Genomic DNA, 25,753 nt, shown 5'->3' with positions numbered 1-25,753 from the left:
CTCAGCTAAACAGGACAGTGGTTGAATGGCTCTAGGAATTAACTAGTAAGCCTTGGCTGCTGCTAACTTTATTCCTGATCTATGGCTGTCCCCTGGTGGTTTTCCTGGGAAACTCACAAGCCAAGGAACTCCAAGGCTCTAGTGGAGTTAGTGGGATGAAATGAACTGGACCAAATGACTTACTTGCTGCATAAGCACCCCAAACTAAAAGGGATGGCCTTTCAAACCACATTCCCCAACTCACTCATGAATAGGGCCATAATACTTGTGACTGCTAAAAGCTGATTGACAGTACACTGATAAAAACAAGCAGCAAAATACATGCCCCATGATTGTATTTGCACTTCAAAAGCAGTAAACTCCAAGATTTAATTAACTTGGCTAGCCATTTTTTGCCATAACTTCACATTTCATTTTTAAGCTTCTGGGCTTTCCTCATGGTTAAGGCTCCCAAAAGACTACTATGCTTCATGCCAACTTGCAACCTCTTACTCTCTGCCCCCCCATCCCCCGCCCCCAATTTAGTTCCCTTGACCTTTCAGATTATCATTCAACTAGGTGGTATTTGCTTTCACTGCTTCTCTCAAGCACACCTGGTGGTGGTAAGAGTGTGCAAAATAGAGCAAAACGATAATGTCATTTTGTATAAAACAGATAGGTAAAGTCTAATTGGGCGAAGAAGGCAGAAAGGGCAGTGTCTTGAAAGAGTCATGTCTTTCCCGCACTCCAGGACCATGGGACAGGGTGTCTGTCTTCCACAGATCTGGGGGAAAACACTCTGAAAGAAGCAGGTGACCACCACCAACATGCAGAAGACAAGACTGCCAAGTTTTATTTATTTCAAAAGGACATTTCCAGGTGCATAAAGAGGCCACAAGTTAGTGTTGTTAAAAAAAAAAAAAAAACAAACATCTGCTGATCAAGTGCTACATTTAATGAAAACCACCTAAGACAGAAAAGGAGACAGGAGATCACCATAGAGGACTGGCCGCTCCGAGGCGGGTTTCTGCGGCAGAGCACCTCCCCTCCACCGAGACGCTGGGCACCACTGAACAGCAGGTCACTGTCGTCGAAGCAGCAGAGCTAGAGCTGCTGGCCCAACGCACTGAACTCTGGGAGGCACTTGGAGATGAGGAACTTGCAGACGTAATATCCCAGGAGGTGGGGGAGGTCTGGAACCCGTGCTCTGCTGCCAAGGCCGATAACCCGAGGGCAAGTTATCCAATAGCCCTACGCAGCCTCGTTCGGGTCCTGACCGGCTGGACCCTCCTTATTCCAACAGCAAAAAACACTGAAGACAATTCAATCCATGCCTATCCCTCCCTCTCTCTTCTTTCCTCCAACCCTTCACAAAAGATATTACAAGGGCAATAGTTCTGAGCTCTCAGGAAACAGGGTCTGGAACCTTCTGGAGGCTGAGAGGCATAAAACAGTGGTGTAGAAATTCCTCTCATCTTATGGCACTGATTTAGGTTAGACTGGATTTCTCCTGTGCTCTCTCACCCCCAGACGGACATACCGGCAGCAAAAGATCTAGCCTTCAATCTGCACTGGGATTTCCCAGCAGAAGAGACGCTGGTCTTTGTCGCCCAGGAGCTCCCACTGAACCACCAGTTTTATCTGGAGAAAGTGAAAAAAATTGGGAAAAATGAAAGCAGGACCTCGCCTCGATCCAGAACAGGTTTAACTATGAATCCTCATAACAAACTGCCTAATTCCTCAGATCTTTCTTCTTAGATCACACCATCACGAAGGCTGTCTGAGATGTGGGCCCAGCCTGTGGCCTTAAGCTCAGAAGAGCAAACCAAGTCACATCTGTGATGCGGTGTTCACGGCACCACATACTCACCTCATTAGCTCCTCAGATATAATTTCTAAAGCATTCTTTTCCCTCTTAGATCAATGGTACAAAATGAAGTCTTGCACAGGAGAGAATTTTACATTTAAACAATCTCTTATGTGTTTGGCAATCTGATCCAGCTTTTTCCAAGCATAACCACTTAAGAGCAGAGAGTAGAATGTCAGATTCGTAGGCATAACAAAATACCTTGTTACTGGTACTGAAGATGTCAACACACAAAGGATGTCCCTAGAAGTTTATGATTGTATGAATAATTTCTGGAACAATAATGCTTTGTAGCAATACCTTCCTGGAGCTGTGGGTTTTTTTGTTTGTTTTTTTTAATAATACACCTCGTTAGAAATCTCTGCTTTGATATGTTATACTATGAACTGCCCCTTCTAATTCTTAATAAATCACCAATAATTTTCCAGTCCTTTCTTATGTAGACAACTGCTTACTTGTTATTAGTTACTACCTCTAATTTGTACTCAAATGTTTCTTTACAACACAACATTTGAGTGACCGGGATACCTGGCTTCTCGAACCTTTTAAGTTTTTCAAGACTAGTACACGTTGGGGTGCCTGGGTGGCTCAGTCACTAAGCGTTCGGCTCAGGTCATGATCCCGGGGTCCTGGGATCAAGCCCTACATCGGGCTCCCTGCTCAGCGGAGAGCCTGCTTCTCCCTCTCCCACTCCCCCTGCTTGTGTTCCCTCTCTCGATGTCTCTCTCTCTCTGTCAAATAAATAAATAAAATCTTAAAAAAAAGACTAGTATACGTTAACTGTTTCACTTAGTGCTTAAATTAACACAGTTTAAGCCGTTTTTCAAATGAAATGTAATTCACTTAACAATAGCTACCATATACGAAGTACATACTATGTGGCAGGCCCTAATTAGACATTCCATGTAAGTGACCGGAGACTCAGAAATGCCAGTGATTTTATGGATACCCTGCAAATTAATCTATAAATCTGTTCTTGACCTGTAGGGTCTCCGACATCCCTTAAACACAGATACCCTCTATTAGAGTCTCTTTGCAATGTTCTTTAATGACTTGCCATTTCTAGAAAATAAATGGCCAGGTTGCTCCTGGGTTCTCCTTGATTTCCTTTCAAAACAATGCAGCTTGTTTTCCTTTATGGAAAACAGGAATCCCTTTACTTCCTCCATTCTTATCAGGATTCCTATCTTTAATACACGCCCATTCCAACAGCTTCTGCCTCACAAGTGTCTGGTAGAAAAAGAAGTAGGTATAGTAGGGTGAGTCAGAGGGGAAGGTAGGGGCTGGAGATGGATGCAGGGGAGAAAGAAGTGTGTGGAAAAAGTGACCTCTCTGCTCTGGAGCTGGGACATTACTGCTCTCTTAAGAGATTAATGGAAAACCAGAATTTTTTGGTAACAACTTGACATCTTGAACTATTTGATACCTGCCTAAAATCTTTTTTTTTTTTTTAAAGATTTTTTAAATTTATTTATTTGACAGAGAGCGAGAGAGCGAGAGCAGGAACACAAGCAGGGGGAGTGGAAGAGTGAGAAGCAGGCTTCCTGCCGAGCAGGGAGCCCAATGCAGGACTCGATCCCAGGACCCTGGGATCATGACCTGAGCCGAAGGCAGATGCTTAACGACTGAGCCACCCAGGCACCCCTGCCTAAAATCTTTTAACAGTGCACAGGTTTTGGGGGTCACAAGGCCTGGCTCTAGATCTAGATGTAATATTTCTGAGCCTATTGCTTAACATCGGAGGCTCAAATTTTGTCATTCATAAAACAGACATTGCCTCAGCAAAGGGTGGTCATGAAGATCCAGGGAAACACTGTATATCAAAATGGCATCAAGAGGTGACAAAGAACAGAGGGGCATGGTGACAATTATCTGTCCTACCTCAGGATTCCTAACACTCCAACTCATCTCCTCCTCCTCAGCCCCCAAGCTTCTGCTTCTTCATCATAGAGAGATGAAAGACCCCAATCTTTTCTTTCTGCCCCCTCTCCTCAGATTTCTCATCTAGTCATAGGCCTTCAGCGTCCTGAATGACAAGGTCACTTACAGAGGGGTACTCATTCTTCACTGGTAGTTTATTCAGGTAGCTGTAGGTCTTGTCTTTTTGGATGGGGCAGTTGATTCCACTCTTACAACCATCAGCCTCAGGAATGGGAAAGGGCACTGGGACACCCAACAAGATGCCATGCACCACGGCTTTGCTACTTTGAGATGGAATATCTAAGAGGAACAAAAGAGAATCAGATAGTGAAGGGAACAGCCTATACTAAACCCTAAGTAAAAAATTCAGATATGTTCCCAAGCAACGGCATTGCGAGGATAGCAAATCATAAAGTCTGTACTTAATTCCTAGAGTCTATTTCTCTTTGTAGTTATGCTTAATATCTCTGTGAATGCTACCGAATAAGTATTCACTCCAAAAAAAAAAAAAAAAAAAGCAACTGAGAGGGTTGCTTTCTTTGCTCTCACCCCCACCTTGCTCTTCACTGTCTTTCAGTTTCTCAGGAAAATTAGAGCTACATAAATAACCTTACCCAACAGAGTAACTGAGTTTTTTGGCAGTAAACTTTCTGTTTATTAATTATATCAGCTTCTGTCAAAGTGTACAGGGTATCTTACAGAGTTTTAGAAGATTGGTTTCTGAATTCTCAAATGACCTGCCCACAGGATTCCATTAGAAATTAAGAGCAAAATGGAAAGGAATCTCCACAGAAATGCCATGGGCTGTAACAGTAAGAGATAACCCTTTAGAAACTGGGTAAGATTAGAAAGAAGAGGTACATTTCTTGCTATCCCTCTGCCCTCCATATCACAAGTTGGGCAGGGGGAATAAATACAATAAAATTAGGGCAACTAGGGTTATGAGCTATTAGGTTATCCTGCAGATCCAGAATATTGGCTCTGTTTGTTTCTTTCTGGTTTGGGGATTACTTTCGTTTAGAAGGTACATTTTTGGTTTGGGACAGTAGAGGGGGCAGGGTATCATCCAGGAGAGAAAACAACTCTAGTATTTAGAGTTGTCTTTAGGCTTAAAGAAGATGACAGGAACGTTGAGATTTCTTATTGGACTGCCCCGTCTAGTTCCACAGGATAGAAAGTAAGGAAAGGATTCATGGTAGATGCCCTTTCTAGAAGTGAAGTTGAGATTTTTTCTTGGGTCCCAAATGAATTCCTTAAACCTTACAGAAGGTAAGTCTGAGCTTTGCACAGTTTGGAAGGGAGGTCACAGACGTCCTGACTGCAATGCCCCTACCCCACGCTCATTCCTTGAGACTGTTGTTAGGCTTTCAGATAAACTTGAAGGCAAGAGCCACTTTTACTCACTACTGGTGAAGGTGACATTGACACTGTAAGACTGGCCTTTGTGCAGTTTGCAGGGCTGGGTGGGGCATGGGTTCACATTCAGTTCCTTTATAACTCCAAGCCCAGAACCTGTTAAAAAAAAAGAAAAATGAATTGGAATAGGAGGGAAAAGAAACCACCTATGCTGTTGCCTACCTAATGGGAAGGTGCTCTGCTCTCCAGGAAACTCTTCGTATCTGATGGCTGAGAATGAATAAAATCAGTTAAGTATAAAAAGCCAGCTCCCCTGCTCTATACCCTGGGAGGGCTACACCAGGGAAGTCATCCCCACCCCTCCTCCCATCCCCATGTGGGATTTAAAGCAGCATACACATGGCACAGTGGTGGCTCAAGCCTCAGGCCTGCCCTATCCACCTGGACTCTTGAGACTGGCTGCTCCTAAACTGCCCCTCCCCACCCCGGCCCCGCCATGTCCTTCAGATCCTGTCCTGGTTTTGCTCTAAACTGGTGGTTGACCAGCTTTGTAAACCCCTACCAGGGAAAGCGATTTTCAGAACGCATCTGCAGCATATAGGCTTACACTCCACTTTGGAAACACGTGTTCTTCAAAATAAGTGTCTCTGAGACACGGTGTGTGTCTTTGCGGTCTAAACAAAGACAAAAGTGCTGTTTGTTCTCAATAAATGCTTGACCTAAACAGGTTAAGTAAAATTTTTAAAAATCCCACTGCATCATCCAGGCCCCTGAAACTGGACAGCTGAATGGAGAGAATGCAAGCAAACTGCCTGTTAACACCACCTATGCCATGGAAAGCTTTTTTCTCAGAGATTTTATTTATTTATTTGACAGAGAGAGAGCACAAACAAGGGGAACGGCAGGCAGAGGGAGAGGGAGAGGGAGAAGTAGGCTCCCTGTTGAGGCTCGATCCCAGGACCCTGGGATCATGACCCAAGCTGAAGGCAGATGCCCAACTGAGCCACCCAGGTGCCTCCCCACCCCCACCCCAAGGAAAGCTTAAGCTCAGCCATCATGGCTAAGAGGTAGGCTCTGGGACCTGACACCTGGGTTTGGAATCTCATGGGCTCCATGACTGAGAAACCTCAAAACAAGATACTTTACCCCTCTGGGGAAAATAACAGTGACTGCCTCAGAGGGTAAGTGAGGTAACACACTTACAGCTCTTAGGTAAGTGTTTGCAACATAGTAGTGCTGTGTTCATTTTATTGTAAGTGTAACAAGTAAGTGTTCATTTTATTACCATCACATGGGATTCAGTCCTCGAATTTAGTCTAGAATAGTTGCTCCTGGGTGGGTTAGCAAAGTTCCTTTTTGACACAAAAGGTGGGCCTCTCCTTTGCAGTCACCAGGTTAGCTTAGCCTATAGGATATGAAGAGAAGCTCGTGTAGATGCACTTTGGCTTTCTCGGCCTGTGCCTGCTCTTGGGTGGGACAGTTTCATCATACAGACCAATAATGCTCCAGCTAGGTCTGTAAGGAAGAACTTGCCGTCCCTCATCCGCAGCATGCTTCTCCATCATGGGCAAAGTTCTCAAAATACACCTGTAAGAATTCTCTTCTTCAAGCACTGTCTTCCACTGTCCTCCTATCTTCTACAGACAGGAAAAAAAAATATCTGGAACTTGAATCAACAACCTATTGAAAATCAGTGCTTATGCTAGAGCTTTCAACATCCACTTCTACCTGCTTCTTTCCAGCCTGGGTCACGTGATCTAGTAGGACCTGAGGAAAGGGGAGTACTTGTAGCTCCTTCATCCAGTTTTACTGAGAAGAGGTGCTTGGACTTTCAATGTCCACGGAACAAACTCCTCAGTCCTAACTGGCAAAAATAGCAAAACCAGTTTGCTTGGTCCCATTGCTTACCTGAGGAAATACCACTCCAGGGGAAAGGGTCAGTGGTAAAGTGGAACTCAACTCGAAAACCCTTTGATGTGGGTGCTGAAGTTTTTACATTATTTCCCAATTCCAAAGTCAATTGAAAATCTGTAACCGAAAGCACCCCTCCCTTAAGAAGTTCTTGCCATAGGTGGACTTCTGCTTTTTTCAAATGAGTAGAACAATATCTGGATTTGCTTTCCATAGTTGTTGTTGTTTTAATGTTAATGTTACCACTGAAACCCAAAGTGGTTCACAAACACCCACTAATTTCCTACTCCTTACTAGCTGTGAGAACTTGGAAAGTTACTCCATGTGCCTGATTCCTCATCTGTAAAACATCCTGAGGGTTGAGCGAGTTAATAAAGTTAATATAATATCTTCATCCAAATTTGGCGACTAAGTTTAATGGAGGGAAAGGCAGTAACTGGAGGTGGTAATACCATCTTTCAAGTGCCAGCAGTTCAGTGGAACAGCATTTGTTAAGTATTAAGAGGCCAGCAGTCTTTACTCCTTAATCAATCCTGTCCCCTAGCCAGACTTTGCTTTTGCCTCAACATGAATTTTGATGATATAGTTAAGAGTATTTATTCCCTCATTTACTTTTCAACAAATAGTTATTGAGCAGTTACTATTACCTGGGCACTAGATATAAAGGATCAAACTTATTCTCGTTCCCATTCTGCTGGGTGACTTTGGGTAATTTATCGAACATCTCTGGAATTCAATGATTGACTCCAGGATCTCCAAGTTTCCTTCCAGCTCACTGATTCTATAAAATGTCTTCTTTCATTTACATTACACCTTTTCACTTCAGGAGAACGAATAACTCCATAGACTTGTCTCATTATTTCGCATCCGCCCCTCCCCCTTTGTATTTCCCAACAAAGATCCCTACCACAGCGGCAAGGGGGGGTTATGTGTCACAAGGTCTGACCAGCAACACGAGTTTTATATGTAGGAGGAAACAGTGATTAAGAATCACAAAATTATACAGCCCAAAGGAAGTGGTTATGGAGTAAATCATGGAAAGGAGAGTTGACTTTTGACTTGTCAGCAAAAGGGAAATTAAAAATAAAAGCAAACGGCGTGGGGAGGGAGAGGTCATCTAAGACACGAGGCATATATAAAAAGGAGTTCTGCGCCCCACCGCTCACGCCCCGCGCAGCGCTGGGACCTTCAGTTGTCTGCCCTACAAACTTCAGAAAACTTGAGCAAAAGGCCCAGCTCTAGGAAATGTCCAGGGACCCCAACCACGCGTCTCAGGAAAGAGACAAAGTTGTGCGCCGTTGGGTTTCGCCGCCCGCACCTTCTCCCCGACCCCTGCCCACTCCAGCCCACTCCACGTCGCGTCCGCGGCTCAGCCTGGCCGCCCGCGGGACCCGCCCAACCTAGCGGGGGGTCTCGGCGCGGGGCTCCCGTGGGGCCTCCTGCAGAGGGCGCGGGAATCTCGGGCAGGTTCGGGCTCACCGCAGTCCTTGAAATGCACCGGCTCCGCCAGGGCGGAGGCGCCGAGCGCCAGGAGCAGGAACGCGGCGACCAAGAAACGCATCGCAGCTGAACGGGTTCCCAGCGCGAGGAAGGAAGAAGCCACAGCCTCAGTCACAAGATAAACCTGCCGGGGCGGGCCGGGGGAGGAGCCCAGTCAGGCCACTCGTCACCAGCAACCAGGGCTGGGCCTGCCCGCGCCCCGCCCCCCGGTCCGGAGAGCCAAGCTCGACTCGGTCCCGCCCAGACGCCGGCTATCTCCGCCCATCTTGTCCGCACCGCGGCCCCGCAGGCTTGGATCCATCTCCGCCCCGCCCCCTCCTTGCTCGGCGCTCCGCCGGGTTTTGTTGGTGCGCCCTCACTTCCGTAAATGGGAGCATTTGGAGCCAATCAAATCCCTTCTCCTCCAGCACCACCCAATAGGTATGCTCGGAGGCGGGGTCTCTGTGGGTCCCGCCTCCGAAGGCCCAGGTGGAGAAAGGGATTGGGCGACGCGAGGGGTGGGGTTTGTGGAGGTTTGTGGAGGAAGATGGCGGCCGTCCGCGGGTTATCTCTAAGGGCCGCGGCGCTGAGGGCGGTCGCTCCCTGGGCAAGGGGCAGGTAACAAGCCTACGACAGCACCTGGGAAGGGTGTTAGGTTCTGCGCCTCCAGAACTAAGGGGGGAATTAAGGCCTGCGGGAGGCGAGGGTTTGGCGTGAGGCTGTCCAGGTGGAGGTCGTCAGGTTTGCCGTGAGGCTGTTCAGGTAGAAGTCACCAGGTGCCCCTCTGCTCCCGGGCTCATCCTCCTCCCTTGTGCAGCAGGCTCCTCGCGGCCTCTCGCGGACCTCAGGCTCGTCGGGAAGCGTCGTCCTCCAGCCCCGAGGCCGGCGAAGAGCAGATCCACCTCACCGCCAGCTGTGTCCAGGTAGGAGGCCGGACGCGGGGCGGCGGTACCGGGGAGAGGGCCAGGAGTGCAGGGACTTCCCCTTGGCCCACCTTTCTTGCCTGGCATTCTTGCCTGGCATTCTTGATCCCCCCTTTTGGCATTCTTGATCCCCGTTTTTGCATTTCAGAGACTTCTGGAAATCACCGAAGGGTCAGAATTCCTAAGGCTGGAGGTGGAGGGAGGTGGATGCTCCGGATTCCAATACAAATTTTCACTGGATACAGTTATCAACCCCGACGACAGGCAAGAAGGAAGGGGTGGGTCCTCAGAGAATGTGTGGGAGGGATAAAGGTGCACGTTTATTTCAAATTTAAAAGGTTTGCTAAGAACGCCTAACACCACCCTTCTCACATAGTGGGAATACAGTGAAGATTTGTTGTCATGATTCAGAGTAACTATGTTATAGGAGGAAAGTTGGCCTGCCTAGGTCCGTAGTGTAGAGTCAGGCTGGACTGGATTCCAGGCCTAAATCCCTAAACGTTTACCAGTATTATTCCATTGACTCTCTTTGCCTCAGAGAAAAGCAGCACCTGTTAGATAATAAGGAATGCTTCTCCTGTATTTGGAAAAACAGGATGTGCACCCCAGGGCTCAGAGGGTGTTATGGTTTTGGTGTTTTTGATAGTCATTAATGTCTTCCTCCTGTCTTTTTCAGGGTATTTGAACAGGGTGGGGCAAGAGTGGTGGTTGACTCTGATAGCTTGGCCTTCGTGAAAGGGGCCCAGGTGGACTTCAGCCAAGAACTGATCCGAAGCTCATTTCAAGTGTTGAACAATCCTCAAGCGCAGCAAGGCTGCTCCTGTGGATCATCCTTCTCTATCAAACTTTGATGCTGTGCTCGCTTTGGCAGCACATATACAAACTTTGATGTGATGACAGGTGACCCAGAGATTGCTACCACTTGTACCAATCTGAGGAACCTGGGATTGCTTTCCCATTACTTTCAAGGGGAAAGGCCTTATTGTTGCAGAATTGGTTTTATTTATGCAAGTTAGAGAGTGTTTGGGGGCAGCATACCCTACCTTTGCCCTAGTAAGGCATAATGCAAGAATCAAAGGCAAGGGAGCCCTGCATCTGCTTTATGTTGTGAATCTGTGTTTTTTGTTTGTTTGTTTGATGTTATTCATTTGAGAGAGAGAGAAGGAGCAGGGGAAGGGGCAGAAGCAGACTCCCCACTGAGCAGGGAGCCCAGTGTGGGGCTGGATCCTGGGACTCCAGGACCATGACCTGAGCCGAAGGCAGTTATTTAACCGACTGAGACACCCAGGTGCCCCAGGTTTTTTTGTTTTTTTTTTTTTTAGATTTTATTTATTTGAGAGAGCAAGAGGGGGGGTGCAGGACAGAGGGAAAGGGAGAAGCAGACTCCCCACTGAGTAGAGAGCCTGAAGCAGGGCTTGATTCCAGGACCCTGAGATCATGACCCGAGCTGAAGGCAGACGCTTAACCAGTAGAGCCACCCAGGTGCCCCTGTTGTGAATCTGCTTTATGTTGCTGGCTCAAAGCGGGGGGCATCTTAGTCAATGTCCAGATCTTACCTTGTGGAATCGTACTCTTCAGTTATGTGATTGATAGTGACTAGTGGTATGTGAACTGTAGGTGTCCCACCCAACCTTAGTTTGTGTGGGAATGTCGACAGATTACAAGGGATTAGGAGAAAACAGGTTTAGAAGTAAGAGATTAGGAAGGGCTACTAAAGTAGGTGTCCAAGAAGAACTTTGTAACTTTTCTAACTTCTAAGAATTGAAACCTTCTGTTTTCAGTCTTCTGTTATAAAGCACTGAGAGGAGGGTTGACGTTTGGCAGGAGCATCCTATATAGAGAAGTGGGCAACACTGATTGTATGGTATAGCCCTCCCTTAAATGCTGGCTGAGCGTGGATAGCATGCCGCTGGTAGTGTGCAGGACCTAACATTGTCCACTGCAACATAATTAACGGTGTTGCATGTTTGTGTCAAAGGCAGGAAATTCCTCTACTTTTCTAGGTATCTAGCAGTGGTGTTTATGATTGCTCTTTTAAAATCCCTGTTTGCCATTTCTCCACAGAAATGCTACAGGGCTGTTTAAAGGAGTTTGCTTTAGGAAGTTTTGAAATAATTATGTGGCTTTAATTGTCAGATAAATATATATAAAGAAGGGAGCATTTAAGCAGTCTATGGCCAAAGCTGTATTTAAAAATATTTTATTTTTTTGGAAAGGTAATACACATGGTACAAAATTCAAAAAGACACAAAAGGGGATACAGTGAAAAGTCTTCCAATCCTGTACCCATCCACCCTGTCACCCCCCCATAAACCACTGTTGTTTCTAAGAATTTACCCTATAGGTATAATCCCATAGATATAATGTGAAATAACATATACACAAGAATATTCATTATAGCATTACTTATAATAGCAAGAGATAGGAAACAATGGAAATGTCCATCAATAGGGGACTGACTAAATAAATTATGATTTATCCATTCAGTGGAATAGTATACAATTATAGAATGAGACAGTTCTTTATGTGCAAGTCTGGATTAAGTGAAAAAAGCAAAGTGCAGAACAGCAGGCATAGGTTGCTATTTGTGTTTTTGATACAAAGAAATATGTGTATGTGAATGAAGTTTTTCTGGGTGAGCAGGAAGGCAAGGGTTGGGAGGAGGCGTAGTGCCAGTGGGTATATGGAAGAGTGGTAAAGAAGTTCTCTGAACCATGGGGTGTAAGGCAGAGTGACGAGGATGAGGCCAGCAGATACCCAGTTGTCTTCCCCCTTTCTTTAGACAACTAGCAGCACATGGTCCACTTTGTTACACAGCCTTCTTTCCCCGCTTAGTCTATTTTGGATTTCTTCTCAAGGTATTAAGAGCCTTTTTTTTTTTTTTCATTTTTAGGCCTCCGTAGTAGCAACTAATTGCTTCTAATCTTTTGCTGTTACAAGTAATGCTATAATAAATAACCTCTTACACGTGTTCACATTTGGTGAGAATATATCTGAAGGTTAAATTCCTAGAAGAGTCAAAGAGTAAGTGCTTTTATAATTTCGAAAGACATTGCCATATTATCCTCTTCAGAAGTTGTGTCAGTTTAAGCCCCTGTCAGCTGTGTATGTGAGTCCCTCTTTCAGCAGATGCTTGCCAACTAGGAGTCTTAACAAACTTCTGATCTTTGCCAATCTGAGAGTTTTAAAAGTGTGTCTCGTGTGGTTTTAACTCGCATTTTTTTTGTTATGAATATTTTCATATGTGTAAGAATTACATATTTTTGTCTGCTGAAAACATCTCAACTAGTATAGTGACGTAGAGCAAATTGTTTGAACTCTGCGTGTCTCCATTTCCTCATCTATAAATTGGGAATAAAAATAGTAGGATTGCTGGATGATTAAATGAAATTTGTGTTGAGCACTCAATATAGTGCCTGGCACATAACAAGCATTCAATAAGTTATTATGGGATGGCTGACAATTAGAGCAGCAGGTAGGACAGGACAGATTAATAGTATCCATCTCCATGTCTTCAGGCACATCTTGTTCATTTACATTGCCTTTCATCAGACAAATGCAAAGGCAGAGCTTTCCTTGTCTTAGAAGAGTAAAGAATCTTTTCCCATTGGATCCTAATCATAGGCTATCGGCAGAGCTGGCAAAAGGATAGGCACAGCCTCATGTCTAATATTTAGACTTAGCCAACGTGGTAAAAAATTTGGTTTAATATGAAATAAAAACAAAAACAGGAGCCCAAATGTACGTTTCTTTATTCCACCATGGTTCTAAACTCCTAGCTGGCCAAGGATGGAGTGGGCCTCTCCTTATAAACTGAGAGGGATGCCAGATGCCATTTTTGAAAGAAAGACATCAAGGGCTTCTGAGTAGAGAGAAGAAACAACATGGGAAATCTGGCTTCCCCTAAACCAGACTACACTGTATTTCACAAGCTAGAAAACAGACCCCTTTATTTTTAGTACCTCAAACTGGTATCCACAAAAGGAGAGCCCAGGAGAGGTTTGTGTCCTGTAAGAAGCGGTGTGTATTTAATACAGGTCTTCGGAGGTGGGCCCCCGGCCTGTGGCAGGCTTGCTGTGGTTGGTGCACGGGAGCTGCCGCGGGTAGATTGCGAATGTTTACCCAAAGCTACTGAACAGTTTCTTTAGCCTTGTTGAAAGCCTTGGCTCCCCCTTTCTTATCACCTCCCCATATTTTTCATATTGCCCTCTTGCTGCGTTCTCCGTCTCCGTGCTCCCCTTCATTTGCGTCTCTCACACTCAGCAAGCTACAATCAGTCTTGCTCTGAGATGAGGAGATCTTCCGCCCCTGCCTAGGGCCGTAGAACTGCTACAGGATGGACAGGTGGCAAAATCTGGCCCAGAGAGATTGGTTGAGGTGATGGTTCTTGGGAGGAGGCCTTGGAGTCACTCCCCAAATGTCCCCCAATCCTTTTTTGCTCAAGAGATACTGAAGGACCATACCTGGGCAGATGTAACTTCTGACCCAGTTGTGGAATCATCAGGATGTTATGTGGATCGTGACTGGGAACGGGTGTCAGCAATGTGAGGCCGAACGACCTTGCATGTTTGCACAGCTTGAGGGGGTGGATGAGGGCCATCCTTTGGTAAGCATCCCATAGCAAGGCCAGGACAGGTGGCAGACTGATCCTCACGGCCAGTGGCTGAAGCATTAAAGCATTTGGTGGTGTTTGAGCCAAGCAAGGGCATGGCAGCATGAAGGCAGTGATAGAAGCTCACAGCCAGGGCCTAAGCTGGGAGAGCTGAAAAGCAGGCAGGGCTGGCTGGGAGGCTGGGCTGCAGGGCCTTCTGCCTGCTTCTTCACGGTGTCTTCCCAGCTAGGAAAGCCTCCTCTAGGCCCCTGCCTGTGGCTGGGGCCCATTTCCAGGTAGCTGTCCACACCGACCCCTCACTGCTACTCCTTGGCAGTGCAGTGTGGGGGGCCTGCCTCGGCCACATAACCTGGGGAGCAGTGGCAGCGGTAGGAGCCCTCGGTGTTCTCGCAGTGACCATGGGCACAGAGTGCAGCAGGCCCGTTCAAGTCATCACACTCATTCACATCTAAGAGGAAGGGAGGGAAGAGAGCACTGTAGGGAGCCCGGGTCCCTCTGCTGCTGTGGCCACTAAGCTCTGGCCCCTGCCCAGCAGTGGAATCCTACACGTGGCAGCCGGAAGCCGAAGTCACTGCCCAAAACTAAGCTTCTCAGAGACACAGAGCAGGTGGTAGTGAACCCATGCTGTGCCCCTGAGAGTGACCGTGCTCCCCTGTCCCTTTCCTCTGCCTAGGAATCTCCATGAAAGGGTTTTCTGTACCCAGCAGGAGACCTTTGGCACGCTCTCACGGCTTGGCCTGGCTCCAGACGCCACACTAGGGGGCAGCAGTGGGTTTCCCAGCCACCCTAAGTTCAGTCCTGTATTTCTAACTGAGCAGTGCGACTGGTCTGACCTTTCCACCTGGAGCCATCAGGGTCCTCCTGCTCCCTGGGCGTTGCCACTCAGATCAACACTTACCCACACACGCCATGTGGGCCATGTCCAGCTGGAAGCCCTCAAAGCAGTCACAGGTGTAGCCCTCCCTCACGCGCACACAGCGGCCATTCTCACAGCCGTTCAGGACACCGCATTCCTCTGCCTGCAGCCCTTCGAAGCCGGCCTGGTGCTCTGGTAGGAGGGAGTCAGAGAAGGAAGCTGAGGCCTTGCACCCGACCCTGGGGCCCTCACCCTCCACCACGAAGGGCTGCTCCTGTTGAACTCCTAAGGTCAGGGTTGGGAGGATCTGAACGCCTCACGGAAAGCTGCTGAAATAAAAGGCTGTACCCTTAAGAAATAAGTATGTGTCATCACTTACGGTGGCAGAGACATGCTGTGCTTTAAATGTCAGCTCCGGGAAGGCTGAGACTCACTACTTTCACAGTGCCAGGGCTCCGGAGCAAGTGGGTGTCTACAGTTTTAGTTTTGTTGTGGTTGGTGGTGGTTAAAATCTTTGTATAGTTTTTTTGTGGGGAGGAGATTGGCAGCAAGAGGGGATTACCCTCACTCAACGCAAAGCGGAACCTAGGGATCTGCTTGAATCTCTCCTTTCTAAGCAGCTCCCAACCCCTGAGAAAGACCCGGCCCCTAATCCCCGCGCAGCCTTAGTCTGACGCAGGGGCTGTGCTCATGGCAGCTACGTCTGTCGCACAGGTGCCAGGCCTGGCTTCTTAGAATCCCAGTCCTGCATGCTGGGGTCATTGCCACCAACAAACCGAGTCACCAGAGCAGGCCTTTAAAGTGATTAGAAATCCTTAGCGCACATTTCAGGTGACAAGTGTGAGCTCGTAGAGCAGGTTATTCTGCACACTGAGTGGCGTGGAGGGAGAAACACAGAGCGGAGTGTACCTGCTTTCCCTTGTTCTCTCAGCTCCCTCAGGGAAGCTTTTGAGGTCGAGGTGGTGTCCTGTACCTCTTTGTGTCCCCTGTGCCAGTTTATCAGAGAGAGTTGTTAGGGTCTGAGCCGGGCATTTGGAGTTGGCCCTTGAGTGACCTGAGAGGGCTCGGTGGGTCTTCCCTCTGCGGCCCTGCCCTGCCGGCAGTGATCAGTAGGTAGAGGAGGCAGGAGAGAAACCGCTGCGGGGCCCACAGCTTCCCCATGTGGGCAGCAACACAGACCTGGCCCGCTGGCCACGTAGTGGGGCTGGAGGTCCGAGGGCTGCAGGGGTGACTCAAGAACTGGTGTGTGGTCCCCGGTGCGGCTGGCTGTGTTGGGGAAGGGTGGCTCTGGGATGGTGTCCTCAGGGCCCAGGTAGTTGTAGAAGGGGGCCCCATCGGGGCCGTAGAGGCTGTAGTGCAGGTCCTCGGGCCCAGGGCCGTACTCATAGCCTGGCCGGAAGTGGACCCCCGCCTCCCGCTCCGCTTCAATCCGGGCCACGTTGCACAGCTGAGCGTAGACCTCTGTCAGGGAGGAGGGAGACAGAAGCTGCCAAGTTCCTGCCAGCTAAAGCCTGGTGTGCTGTCCCCCGGCTCGCTGCCCGGGGAGAGGGAACATGCTGGGACTGGTCCGCTCCGGGAGCTCCCGGCTGTACTCTTCCCCCCCCGCCCCCCCTTTTGTCCCCAAGCAGCAGGGATGGAAGACAGGGCCACACTCTGCTTGCTCTACTTCTAAATCCCTCCTTCCAAGGTGAGAGCATCCCCTTCCCTAGGGCCCCTCCCTCTGAGCAGGCACGGGTCACCCTTCTCACCGGAGCTCCTGGGGGGGCAGAGGGCACACTGCTGGCTCCAGGCCTCGCCGTCCTGGCAGCAGCATTCCGTGTAGGTGGTGCGGCGCCCGTGCAGGGCTTGGCTGCACACGTAGTTGGTGACTCTTTTCCAGCAGATGTCCGTGTGGATGTCGTGGTCAGGCAGGTCCTCTGGTGGCACAGGGCCCAGGGGCACGTGAGCCCTCCCAGCCCAGAGCCAGTCTCCCTGCCGCCCTACCGCTCCAGGCCTACTGACCAGTGCTCCCGGTGCTGTTCACGCAGCGCTGCTGGCTGAGGTCCAGGGTGAGGGGGGGGCTGCAGAAGCAGTGGAAAGAGCCTTCGGTGTTCACACACTCACCATTCTCACAGGCCATGGCCTGGCACTCGTCGTGATCTGGGGTGGCGGAAAGAAGGAAGGAATGTGTGGGGCAGTACCAAGGCAGCTTGCCCACGGACCGTCTTCGTGGAAGGAGGTTTTCTGGTAACTGATAATGAAGAGTAGCACCCTGCTTCCCCCTCATCCCCTGACCCAGCCCAGCCTGCGAGGCGCCTCCCCAGGGATGCCTTTCCGACAGGGGCTCACATGCAAGCCCTGACAGCGCCACGGCTCCCCTCCCGTCCGGCCCACCGGCTGCATCAGGAACCGCCAGCACTGATGGGGCCCGGGAGGGGTGGTGTGCGTCCTCACCCTCGCACTTCCTGAGGACGGCGTTGTAGTGGTAGCCGGGGTTGCACAAGCAGATGTAGCCAGGCACCGTGTTGAGGCACCGGCCGTTCTGGCAGAGACCAGGCCCAAACATCACACACTCCTCTGCATCTGTGGGAGGGCAGAGACGATGGGAGGAGCTGGACGAAGCAGAACTTAAGACGAGGGGTTCCAAAGCCAGGCTCCCTGGGTGGGAATCCTGGCGCGGCCACTTGCTAGTCCGGTGACTTTGGGCAACTGAGTTCTCCTTGCCTCCGTTTCCTACCTGAAAAATGTGGCTACTATGACTTAACCTCTTATCGCTGTTATGAAGATTAAAAGGTTAATATAGGTAAGTGCTTACATAGTGCTTGGCACATAGCAAGCACTTAAGGAAAGCCACTTCTGTTTCTATTCTATTTCCGTCTCCAGCTTCAGGATTAGGGCACCGAAGGGCTCATACCTGAACTACCCACCTTGAGTGTGGGTTCCCCGAAGTTTCTGGCTTTGTAAGTGGGGCCAGGGGGATAAACAGCTGTCTCTGTACAGAAGTACTCCCCACCCTGACCCTGTGCCCCATGACTGGGTTAGTCATGGCATCATGGTTTGTTCTGGAGGGTTCAGCCTTGGGGGAGCAGAGGAACCGAGGTCGGGTTATATGGACACCTCCAGGAGGGACTCAGGGCAGACCTTTCAGCTGCAAATCTGCAGGTAGTCAGCCCTGGGACAGGAATGAGGGAAGCGACCTGGGAGGCTGGGGCTGCATGCAGAACTTCTCCCGGGAGCCTCCTGGAGGACCAGGGTGGGCCCCCGCAAGTGAGTGGAGTTTGGGGAGGAGGGTCTCTAGGGAGGTTACCTGTGTACGTGGTCTGTCCAAACATCCAGGCTCCGTCCACGGGGATGTAGCCTTTACCACTAGGGCAGATCTCACTGAATTCAACTGTGCAGGGAGGCATCCAAGCTTAGAGGCAGAAGGGCTCTGCCCCCCTTCCTCTCTCCCCTTCTTCCAGATTCACTGTACAGAGCTGACAGTGAGCATCTGGGACCCTTGGGGGCCTTACCTGAGTCCTCAGCTGGGCAGAGGTCACAGGCATCCCCCCAGCTGGCACCCTGGGTGCAGCAGCACTCGGCCCGGGTGGTGTTCCGGCCCAGAAGGCTGGAGCAGGGCAGCTGGCCGTTCTGCCCGGAGAAGCATTCCATGCGGATGGGGCCGGGGGCGCGGTCCCCTGGCGGGGCCTCAGGAATACTCTGACCTGCATGTGATAGATGCCCTGTATCACTGTCTGTCCCTGGCCCTCTGGGGCACCCTAGCTTTTGAATTTATTTTCATGGTTTTACGTTTATATAGCACTTCACAGTGTACAGCATGCTTTTACCTGTATTGTCTCACTTGATGCTCTTGACAGCATTATATTATCAGCCCCCTTTTGCACATGAGGCAGTTGAGGCTGAGAGAAGCTCCGTGACTTGCCACGGCCACCAGCTATTAAGTGGCACTGACCCCAGTTCTTCTGGTGCTCAAACCCCTACTCTTTCTGGAATAGCTCCCTGCCGCCCCCAGTACAGGAGGTGCCCCCAGTCCGTGGTCTACCATATGGGCAGCCCCTCCATTCCTCAGCCCGCACTGTACCCCAGCCCCTCCCACCTTTCCTTGTTCCAGGTCTTGCTTTCATTTTCCCCAAGTCAGAGGAGGCCATCTGAGTCCTAGGCCAGCCTGGGGTGAGAGGCTGAACCCAACAGCTCTGGGGTGGAGTGGGCAGGAGAGAGTGAGGCTCAGCTCAGCTTCATGGCCTCCCTCACCGAAGGGCTCCCTGGGGTCACTCTGAGGCTCAATCTGAGATCCCTAGGCTCCATAAGTTGGCATCCGTTCTTCCTGAGCCCCCTGTAGGGTTGTCCCAGCCCCGAGCCTCCAGGACATTCCCTGACCTGGGACAGGCGTCCTCTTGTCTTGACGTTTGCCCTACTCTGACTCCTCACTCTGTTCTACTCCAGTCCTAAGTAGCACCCTTGCGCACACGGCCCTGGGCCCGGCCCGGGCTCCCTCTCAGTAGCCGGAGCAGTGGAAGCGCTCTGTAAGCCGCAGAGCGCTCATGCATAATGACGGCGTAGAGTATGGGGCGTGCTCACCTCCAGCCACCCGCGGGCGACAGTGGCCCTCCTGAGCGTCGTACTCCTCCAGGTCGCTGGCACAGAGGCACAGGAAGGAGCCCTCCACGTTCTCACAGAGCGCCGCCCCACACACCGCCAGCATGAGCTCACACTCATTCACGTCTGCCAGGCACGAGGACAGGCTTGGGGGTGGAGAAGACGCAGCCCATGTCCCCCCGGCCCTCTGCCTCCAGCCCAGTGGGCGGATCCTCCTCTCATCCCCTCAAAAGAAACCGGCTAGGTCTCAGGGGAAGAGCAGAAGGGAGTTAGCAGGAAGGAGGAACAGATGAACAGAGAGCATCAGAAGGGAGAGGCAAGAAGGGTGGCAGAAAAGGATCACTAAAGGGACCAAGAGGAAGGGTCCCTCCCTCCGTGCACATTCTCCCAGCGCGCCTCTGGAGGCCATGGGGGCTCTGGAGAAGGGCGGTGCGCCTTCACTACTGTGCTCGCTCTCCCTGCTGGTAGAACATGGCCAGCCTTCTCCTACTGAGCTGGTCAGGGTGCCCGCTGCGGGGTGGAGCTAACTCACCCTTCCTTGCCCACTCTCTGAGGACCTCTTATGGAGCCGTGTGACCTTGAACATTCCCTTCCCTGGCCCCGAGCCTGGCTAGCCTGCAGGCTTCTCACCAACACAGTCCCAGCCGGAGGACGAAGTCTCGAAGCCCTGGTCACAGAGGCAGCGGAAGGAGCCGTCGGTGTTGTCACAGAAGCCGTGGCTCCCACACAAGGTGTCGTTGGCACACTCATCTATGTCTGTGGGACAGTGGGGGCCAGAGTGTAGGGTGCACTCTTGCTCTATTTGCTGGGAATACTTGGTCTATTGACATCAAGGTCTGTGAAAAGTGACTTCTAAACACAGGACAAGAACGCTCTAACATTACCGTTCCTCTTCAATTTCTGTGCAAGCCCTGCTGTATGGAAAACACGCAGCTTCAAACCGCTACAAAAATGGAGTCCTCGGGACAAAGGTGTTTCTAGTTGGATGCGTGAAAAATAGGTGTCCTCCACCCTCCCCGTTCCTGCTCACCGATGCAGTCTCCAGCTGGAGCCATGTGGAAGCCAGGCTGGCAGCCCAGGACACAGCGGTAGGAGCCAGGGCTGTTCTCACACCTCCAGGCCCCACACGCCGAGTCTCCATAGTCCTCACACTCGTCAACATCTGCTCCCAGCGCCAAGAGAGGGGACAGAAATGGGCAGGTCACTGCTCTGGCCCCACCTCCTTGGCATTACAAGGTCATGTCCCACAGCCTTCGGGGTCCTTGATCTGTTACAAATTACCGTGCTCATCTCAACTCCAAAACAAGTTCAGGATCATTTCTCCTGACCCAGCAGGGATGATTGTCTAGGTAGAGAACTATATGGGATTTAGGAAAGCACTGAGCTCCTAGCTGCCTGCAACACCCTTTCCCCCAGCCCCTTCTCCCTGTAGCAGAGTACTTTATGATTCTCTTTATATAAAACCTTCACCAAAGTGTACTGCAGAAAATTGTCTTCATATCTGTCTGCCTTGCTCAATTTCAACACTATCCATAACTATTTGTCCTAGCAAAAGACATTGAACCTAGCAGGGGTTTAATGTCTATTGAATCAATTTGGCTTTAAAAACTAGACTGTGTGCTCTGCTAGCACAAGGATTATGATTATCTTCATTTTGTCATCTTTGGATAGGCCCCGAGTCAGCCGAGGCTCAATAAATGCATTATCCATTGGATGATTAATCTGTGGGAAGTGCTCTGCTTCCTGCAAGCTGCAGTGCCTGGTCCTGGGGAGCTGAGGACCAGGCAGGGGTGGAGGTGGGCAATGTGAGGCAGCACCCTATCCACGCCCCCTGGAGCCCTTACCCACACACTCCCCACTCTCTGGGGAGGGCTGGAAGCCGGCCTCACACAGACAGCTGAAGGAGCCCTCGGTGTTGACACAGTGTCCTCCCAGACACCGGTCCGTGACTGCACATTCGTCCACATCTAGAATAGAGCCCCCTGTCAGCAGACCCAGCCACGGGGCCCGGGGGCCCGAAGCAGCCCAGAGGACAGCCGGAGAGCGGCTTGGGGCTAGAAGATCTGAGGAAGTGTCCTGAGCTGGAAGCCAGAGGCCAGGCTGCGGGGAGGAGCCCTGGAACTGAGGCACTATCAAGGGCAGAAGGATGACACCCAAAGGGTTCAGAGGGCGCCTGTCTGTCGTAGACATGGCAGAGAGGCCCTGTTGAAAGACTCTGAGTGCCTTCCTGACATCTGGCTCCCTGTCATCGCTCAGCCTCCCATCTCCCATCCCTGGGTGGGGCTGGGAGCACCGTATTTCAGTCTAGACATAGCCTCCGGCAGCCCCTGCTGCTGGCAAGTGGACATGGCCCAGCTGGCTTCTCACCCTGGCAGCTGGTGCCCCCCTCTGCGCTGGCGAAGCCTGGTGCGCAGAGACAGAAGAAGGACCCGTGGCTGTTGAGGCACTCGCCACGGGGTGCGCAGTACTCCTCTCCCACACACTCGTCCACGTCTGCAAGGAGAAGGCAGGCAGTGGTGTCTCCCAGGCGTGTTGCCACCTCCCCCGACCCCCACTCACGGCCCACAGTCCCCGATGGGCATGCGGAGCCACTCACCCTCACACACGGTGCCGTTGGTCAGCTGGAAGCCCGGGGGGCACAGGCACTGGTAGGAGCCAGCTGTGTTCTTGCACTCGCCTCCCCGGCAGCTGCTCCGGAAGTCTTCACACTCATCCACATCTACAGGGTCACACGGGGAGCAAGGCAGCCTGTGGCGGCACCTCCCAGGGCAGGAGGCAACGGGGAGGTCTCCAGAGGGTCTGTGCCCTGCCTGGGGAGTCCGGACCCGGAGGGGCGTCATCCCCTTGTAAAGCGGCACAGCTGGGGAGGGGGCCTCCGGGAGCAGCGTGACTGCAGCTCCTTCCACTTCTGCCTGGAGAAGCCCAGCTGGCCTTCTCCAGCTGCCCACACGGTGCCCTTGGGGACACTCAGCCTCTCCCCGAAGCCCTGGCCTAGGGTGGCCAAACTCACTGCCCTTACCGTGGCTGAGACAGCTCAGATTTTACGGAGAAGCGATGGGAAAACAAATGAGAAATCAATGAAGGAAACAGATGCCGAGAACCGGAGAAGGTCACAGAAACTACGTTCTTGAAGTAGGTCTACCGATTGCCTGGGACAGGCCGATGTTATCCAAAATCCGCTCCCAGCTCCCACCCTGACAAAGAACCCAGGAGGCTGCGTGTGGAACAAACTCCCCTGCAGCTTGCGATCCGGTGGCTCACTGGCCCCTAGACCCAGACTGGCAGCCGTCTTTCCAACCCCTGTTGAGGGACGGGTAAGGATAGATGTCCTTCAGATGCCATCCAAGGTCTACCGAGCGGCCCCTGGCCCGGAAGCAGTCCCTGCTGTGTCTGGTCACTCCCTTCTCTAAGGGTGGTGGGTTAGTCTCCAGCACCCCATCGGTGCTCCCCTTCCTCATGGTGGCAGGGGGAAGGGGGCTCTCACCTTCACAGGTGTGGCCCAGGGTGCTGGGCCGGTAGCCCGCCTCGCAGTCCCTGCAGGAGAAGGAGCCGGCCGTGTTGGTGCAGACTCCTGAGGGGCACACTCCCGGGAAGGCGCACTCATCTAGGTCTGTGGCAGACGGCCAGCCAGTCACCTGGGGGGCCCGGGAGGGCTCCCTCTACCCGGCCAGGCAGGAAGCTCCCCACACCTCTGGCCTCCCTCTCTGAGCTTGTAGGCCTTTCTCCGGGCCCCTGGGGGGAGGCAGCCCTGGCTGTGGGCCTTCTGTGGGGCAACCCGGGTCCCCCTTTCCTCAGAATGCTCTGGGGGCAGCTCTGCCATCAGCTTCCCTCTTGTCTCTGTGACTCCCTTTTTTCCCTCTGTCCTCACCTCCAAACCTGGGGATGATGACAACAGATGCTCTCCTTGGGGCCAAGTCTATTTCTAGGGTCCTCTAGTCTAGCCTGGAGACCCTCAGCAGCAGCCCAAAGCTGGGGGATGAACAGAGGAATCTTTGGGAGGTAAGAAGGCCTATATCCTTGGTCCCCCTCCGCCAGCTGCTCCCCGGGGTTACCTTCACAGGCAGTGCCGTCCTCGTTCACCCAGTAGCCACTCTCGCAGGCCGAGCAGCTGAAGGAGCCCTCCGTGTTGAGGCACAGGCCCGTGGGGCACGAGGCCCGGCTGGCACACTCATCGACATCTGAAACAGGCCAGTGAGTTCTGTGTGGGGCTCTGCAGGACAGACGTGGCAGGACAGCCGGAGACTGACAGGTCGGCAGGGGTAAGGCGAGGGACGGGTCTTGGCAGGATGTGTGGCTGGGTCAGCATGGTTAGGGATGCGTGCACGGCAGCTGGGTTAGGAGTGAGTGTGCAGAGGGAAGGAGCTGCAGGCCAATTTGCCTGCAGAGGAAGGTGCTTTAGCATCTCTGTACCTTGGCAGCCCTTCTCATCCGAGGTGACCTTGTAGCCCTGCTCACAAGAGCATTTAAAGGAGCCCTCCAGGTTGATGCACTTTCCATGGGCGCAGACCCCGGAGGTCAGACACTCATTTATATCTGTGGGAGAGAAGTCCAAGATGGCGGGCAGGCCTCCTGTCCTTCGTGCAGTCCCCATTGTCAGGCTTAGGGCATCTTAATGATGAGGCCAGGGAATCAGCACTCAGAGGGGGCATAGGCCACCCTGGGAAGGCGCTGAGGTCGTTCCTGCTCCTGGCCACCCCCCCTACCTAGGAAGGGCAGGGTGCCCTTCCTGCCTGAGCCCACTGCAGCTCTATCTAGTAACATGTAGCACTCCGCATATGTCCTAGAAAAGGGAGCCAGGTCTCCCAGCCTTGGGGCTGGTTTGGCCCATCTGAGGACACCCGGAATGACATGTCCTATACCCTTGACTCACTTTACAGTAGATCTAAACCTTTCTGGCCTCCTACTTGCCAGCCAAACTGGTATGATTCCATGTTCCCAGCCCAACAACCAGCTTCAGTACGTGAGTGGGCAATGCAGAGAGAGGCCAGTCTATGCCTGGGTGGTTGAGTGGCAGTCTTAAGGGCCTGGGAAATGCCTGCCCTCGCCAGAGCCTCAAAGCATCTATTCACAATTCAGTCCCTCCCGGCATTCTGAACCCTGGGCCCTTCTTCCTGCAGGGACTGAGGGGAAAGAACATTCCTTCTATGGCTGACACGCAGCCCCCTCTGGGGGGAGAAGAGCACCCCTGTTGGTGAGGTGTTGCTGTTTAGACATTGCTGTAGAGATGCCAAAGGCCCCTCCTGCCCGGGAACCACAGCAGGACTTGGCTGTGAGCTCACACCACCAGAGTTAGCCTCTTCCTAAGATTCTTGGCAACTCACTCTACCCAGCAGGATCTGGCCACAAAAGCTTCTGGGACCTTGGGCTGTAGCTCCGGGATGGACATGGCCAAGGAGCCAAAGGGGCCCCCGCCCAAGCCGATTCAGAGGGCAGAGCAGCAGTCACCCAAGCACACCCATCTCATGGCCAACGTCATGTGGGAACCCAGCCAGGTCAGGGAGGACAGTGGCCTCCACGCCACTTCCCTCTGCCTGTCTCTTTCCCTCCCTGTGTGTGGGCTCAACCGGAGGTCCCAAGGCCACACAGCCCTCTCAGTGCCTTGGCGAGCGGCCCTCACCTACACAGCTCCCGCTCTGGCCCTGGTAGCCCTCCTCACAGGCAACGCAAGTGTAGGATCCGGGGGAGTTGACGCATCTCCCGTCGGGGCAGGTGCCAGGGTGACGGCATTCGTCGATATCTGCAAAATAACATCCCCTCCCTTGGTGATCCCTGGGAGCCACAGCACATGGGTAGTTCTGTGAGGAAGCCAATCCTTGACCCTGCCCTTGGTCGGGGAGAGGGAGGGATGCCAGGTTCTGTCTAGACGGAAACTAGGAAAAAGTGAGTGCGGTCCAGTGTTTCCAGCTCCACCTCCTACCCACTGTCCCGGACAAAAGAGAGAGATAGAAGAACTTTAGAAAGGGAGACTCCCTGGGTGGGGCAAGAGGCCATGGTCACCATTAGCCCTGGGAGGGTGGGAGAGCTCTGCTTTGTGAACTGGACCGCTGGGAAGGGCCTTCATAGCTGCCTGGGTGAATCCTGTTCTTCTACATAACCGGGATGGCTTACGCTTGCACAGCAGGTCCCCGAGGCCCCAGAACGAATCACCAGCTGGGCAATGGAGGCAAAATAGGCTTTCCTGCAGCAGGAGAGGGGAACTGAGGATGACCTCCAATCTCGGGAAAACCAGCCCTGAGGCCGATGCAGAGTCACGGGTGGAGGCTGGCAAGGCTTCT

The 25,753-nt window shown here is 51.8% G+C and overlaps 3 protein-coding genes across 4 annotated transcripts in view; 1 reads left to right on the top strand and 2 right to left on the bottom strand.

Moving 5' to 3' along the window:
* Positions 1-807: 807 nt before the first annotated feature.
* NPC2 (NPC intracellular cholesterol transporter 2) lies at positions 808-8,691 on the bottom strand. Its single transcript, XM_034992274.1, has 4 exons — positions 8,513-8,691; positions 5,171-5,278; positions 3,894-4,066; positions 808-1,620 (listed from the first exon to the last, which is right to left on the bottom strand). The coding sequence occupies exons 1-4, from the start codon at positions 8,592-8,594 to the stop codon at positions 1,534-1,536; spliced, it is 450 nt and encodes a 149-aa protein (XP_034848165.1). The 5' UTR covers positions 8,595-8,691; the 3' UTR covers positions 808-1,533.
* A 330-nt stretch (positions 8,692-9,021) lies between these two features.
* Positions 9,022-10,624, top strand: ISCA2 (iron-sulfur cluster assembly 2). 2 transcript variants are annotated; one of them, XM_034992272.1, is made up of 4 exons: positions 9,022-9,130; positions 9,330-9,435; positions 9,584-9,699; positions 10,112-10,624. In XM_034992272.1, the coding sequence occupies exons 1-4, from the start codon at positions 9,060-9,062 to the stop codon at positions 10,284-10,286; spliced, it is 468 nt and encodes a 155-aa protein (XP_034848163.1). In that variant the 5' UTR covers positions 9,022-9,059; the 3' UTR covers positions 10,287-10,624. The 2 variants fall into 2 exon arrangements, with proteins under 2 accessions (XP_034848163.1, XP_034848164.1); XM_034992273.1 differs by having other exon boundaries at positions 9,023-9,130; positions 9,333-9,435.
* A 995-nt stretch (positions 10,625-11,619) lies between these two features.
* The window catches only part of LTBP2 (latent transforming growth factor beta binding protein 2), a 102,625-nt gene continuing 88,491 nt past the window's right edge, over positions 11,620-25,753 (bottom strand). The window contains 18 exon segments of the mRNA XM_034992829.1: positions 11,620-14,495; positions 14,946-15,095; positions 16,083-16,364; positions 16,652-16,819; positions 16,905-17,042; positions 17,337-17,465; positions 18,190-18,273; positions 18,395-18,586; positions 19,461-19,604; positions 20,109-20,234; positions 20,509-20,640; positions 21,323-21,445; positions 21,846-21,971; positions 22,075-22,197; positions 22,963-23,088; positions 23,531-23,656; positions 23,889-24,011; positions 25,096-25,215. Coding sequence (XP_034848720.1) covers positions 14,350-14,495; positions 14,946-15,095; positions 16,083-16,364; positions 16,652-16,819; positions 16,905-17,042; positions 17,337-17,465; positions 18,190-18,273; positions 18,395-18,586; positions 19,461-19,604; positions 20,109-20,234; positions 20,509-20,640; positions 21,323-21,445; positions 21,846-21,971; positions 22,075-22,197; positions 22,963-23,088; positions 23,531-23,656; positions 23,889-24,011; positions 25,096-25,215 — 2,558 coding nt within the window. The 3' untranslated portion in view covers positions 11,620-14,349.

The sequence above is a fragment of the Mirounga leonina genome, unplaced genomic scaffold (genome assembly GCF_011800145.1).
Source record: "Mirounga leonina isolate KUSES-001 unplaced genomic scaffold, KU_Mleo_1.0 Mir_82, whole genome shotgun sequence".
Lineage (NCBI taxonomy): Eukaryota > Metazoa > Chordata > Mammalia > Carnivora > Phocidae > Mirounga > Mirounga leonina.
The sequence above is the reverse complement of the archived record's forward strand: the minus strand, read 5'-3'. Positions and strand labels throughout refer to the sequence as shown.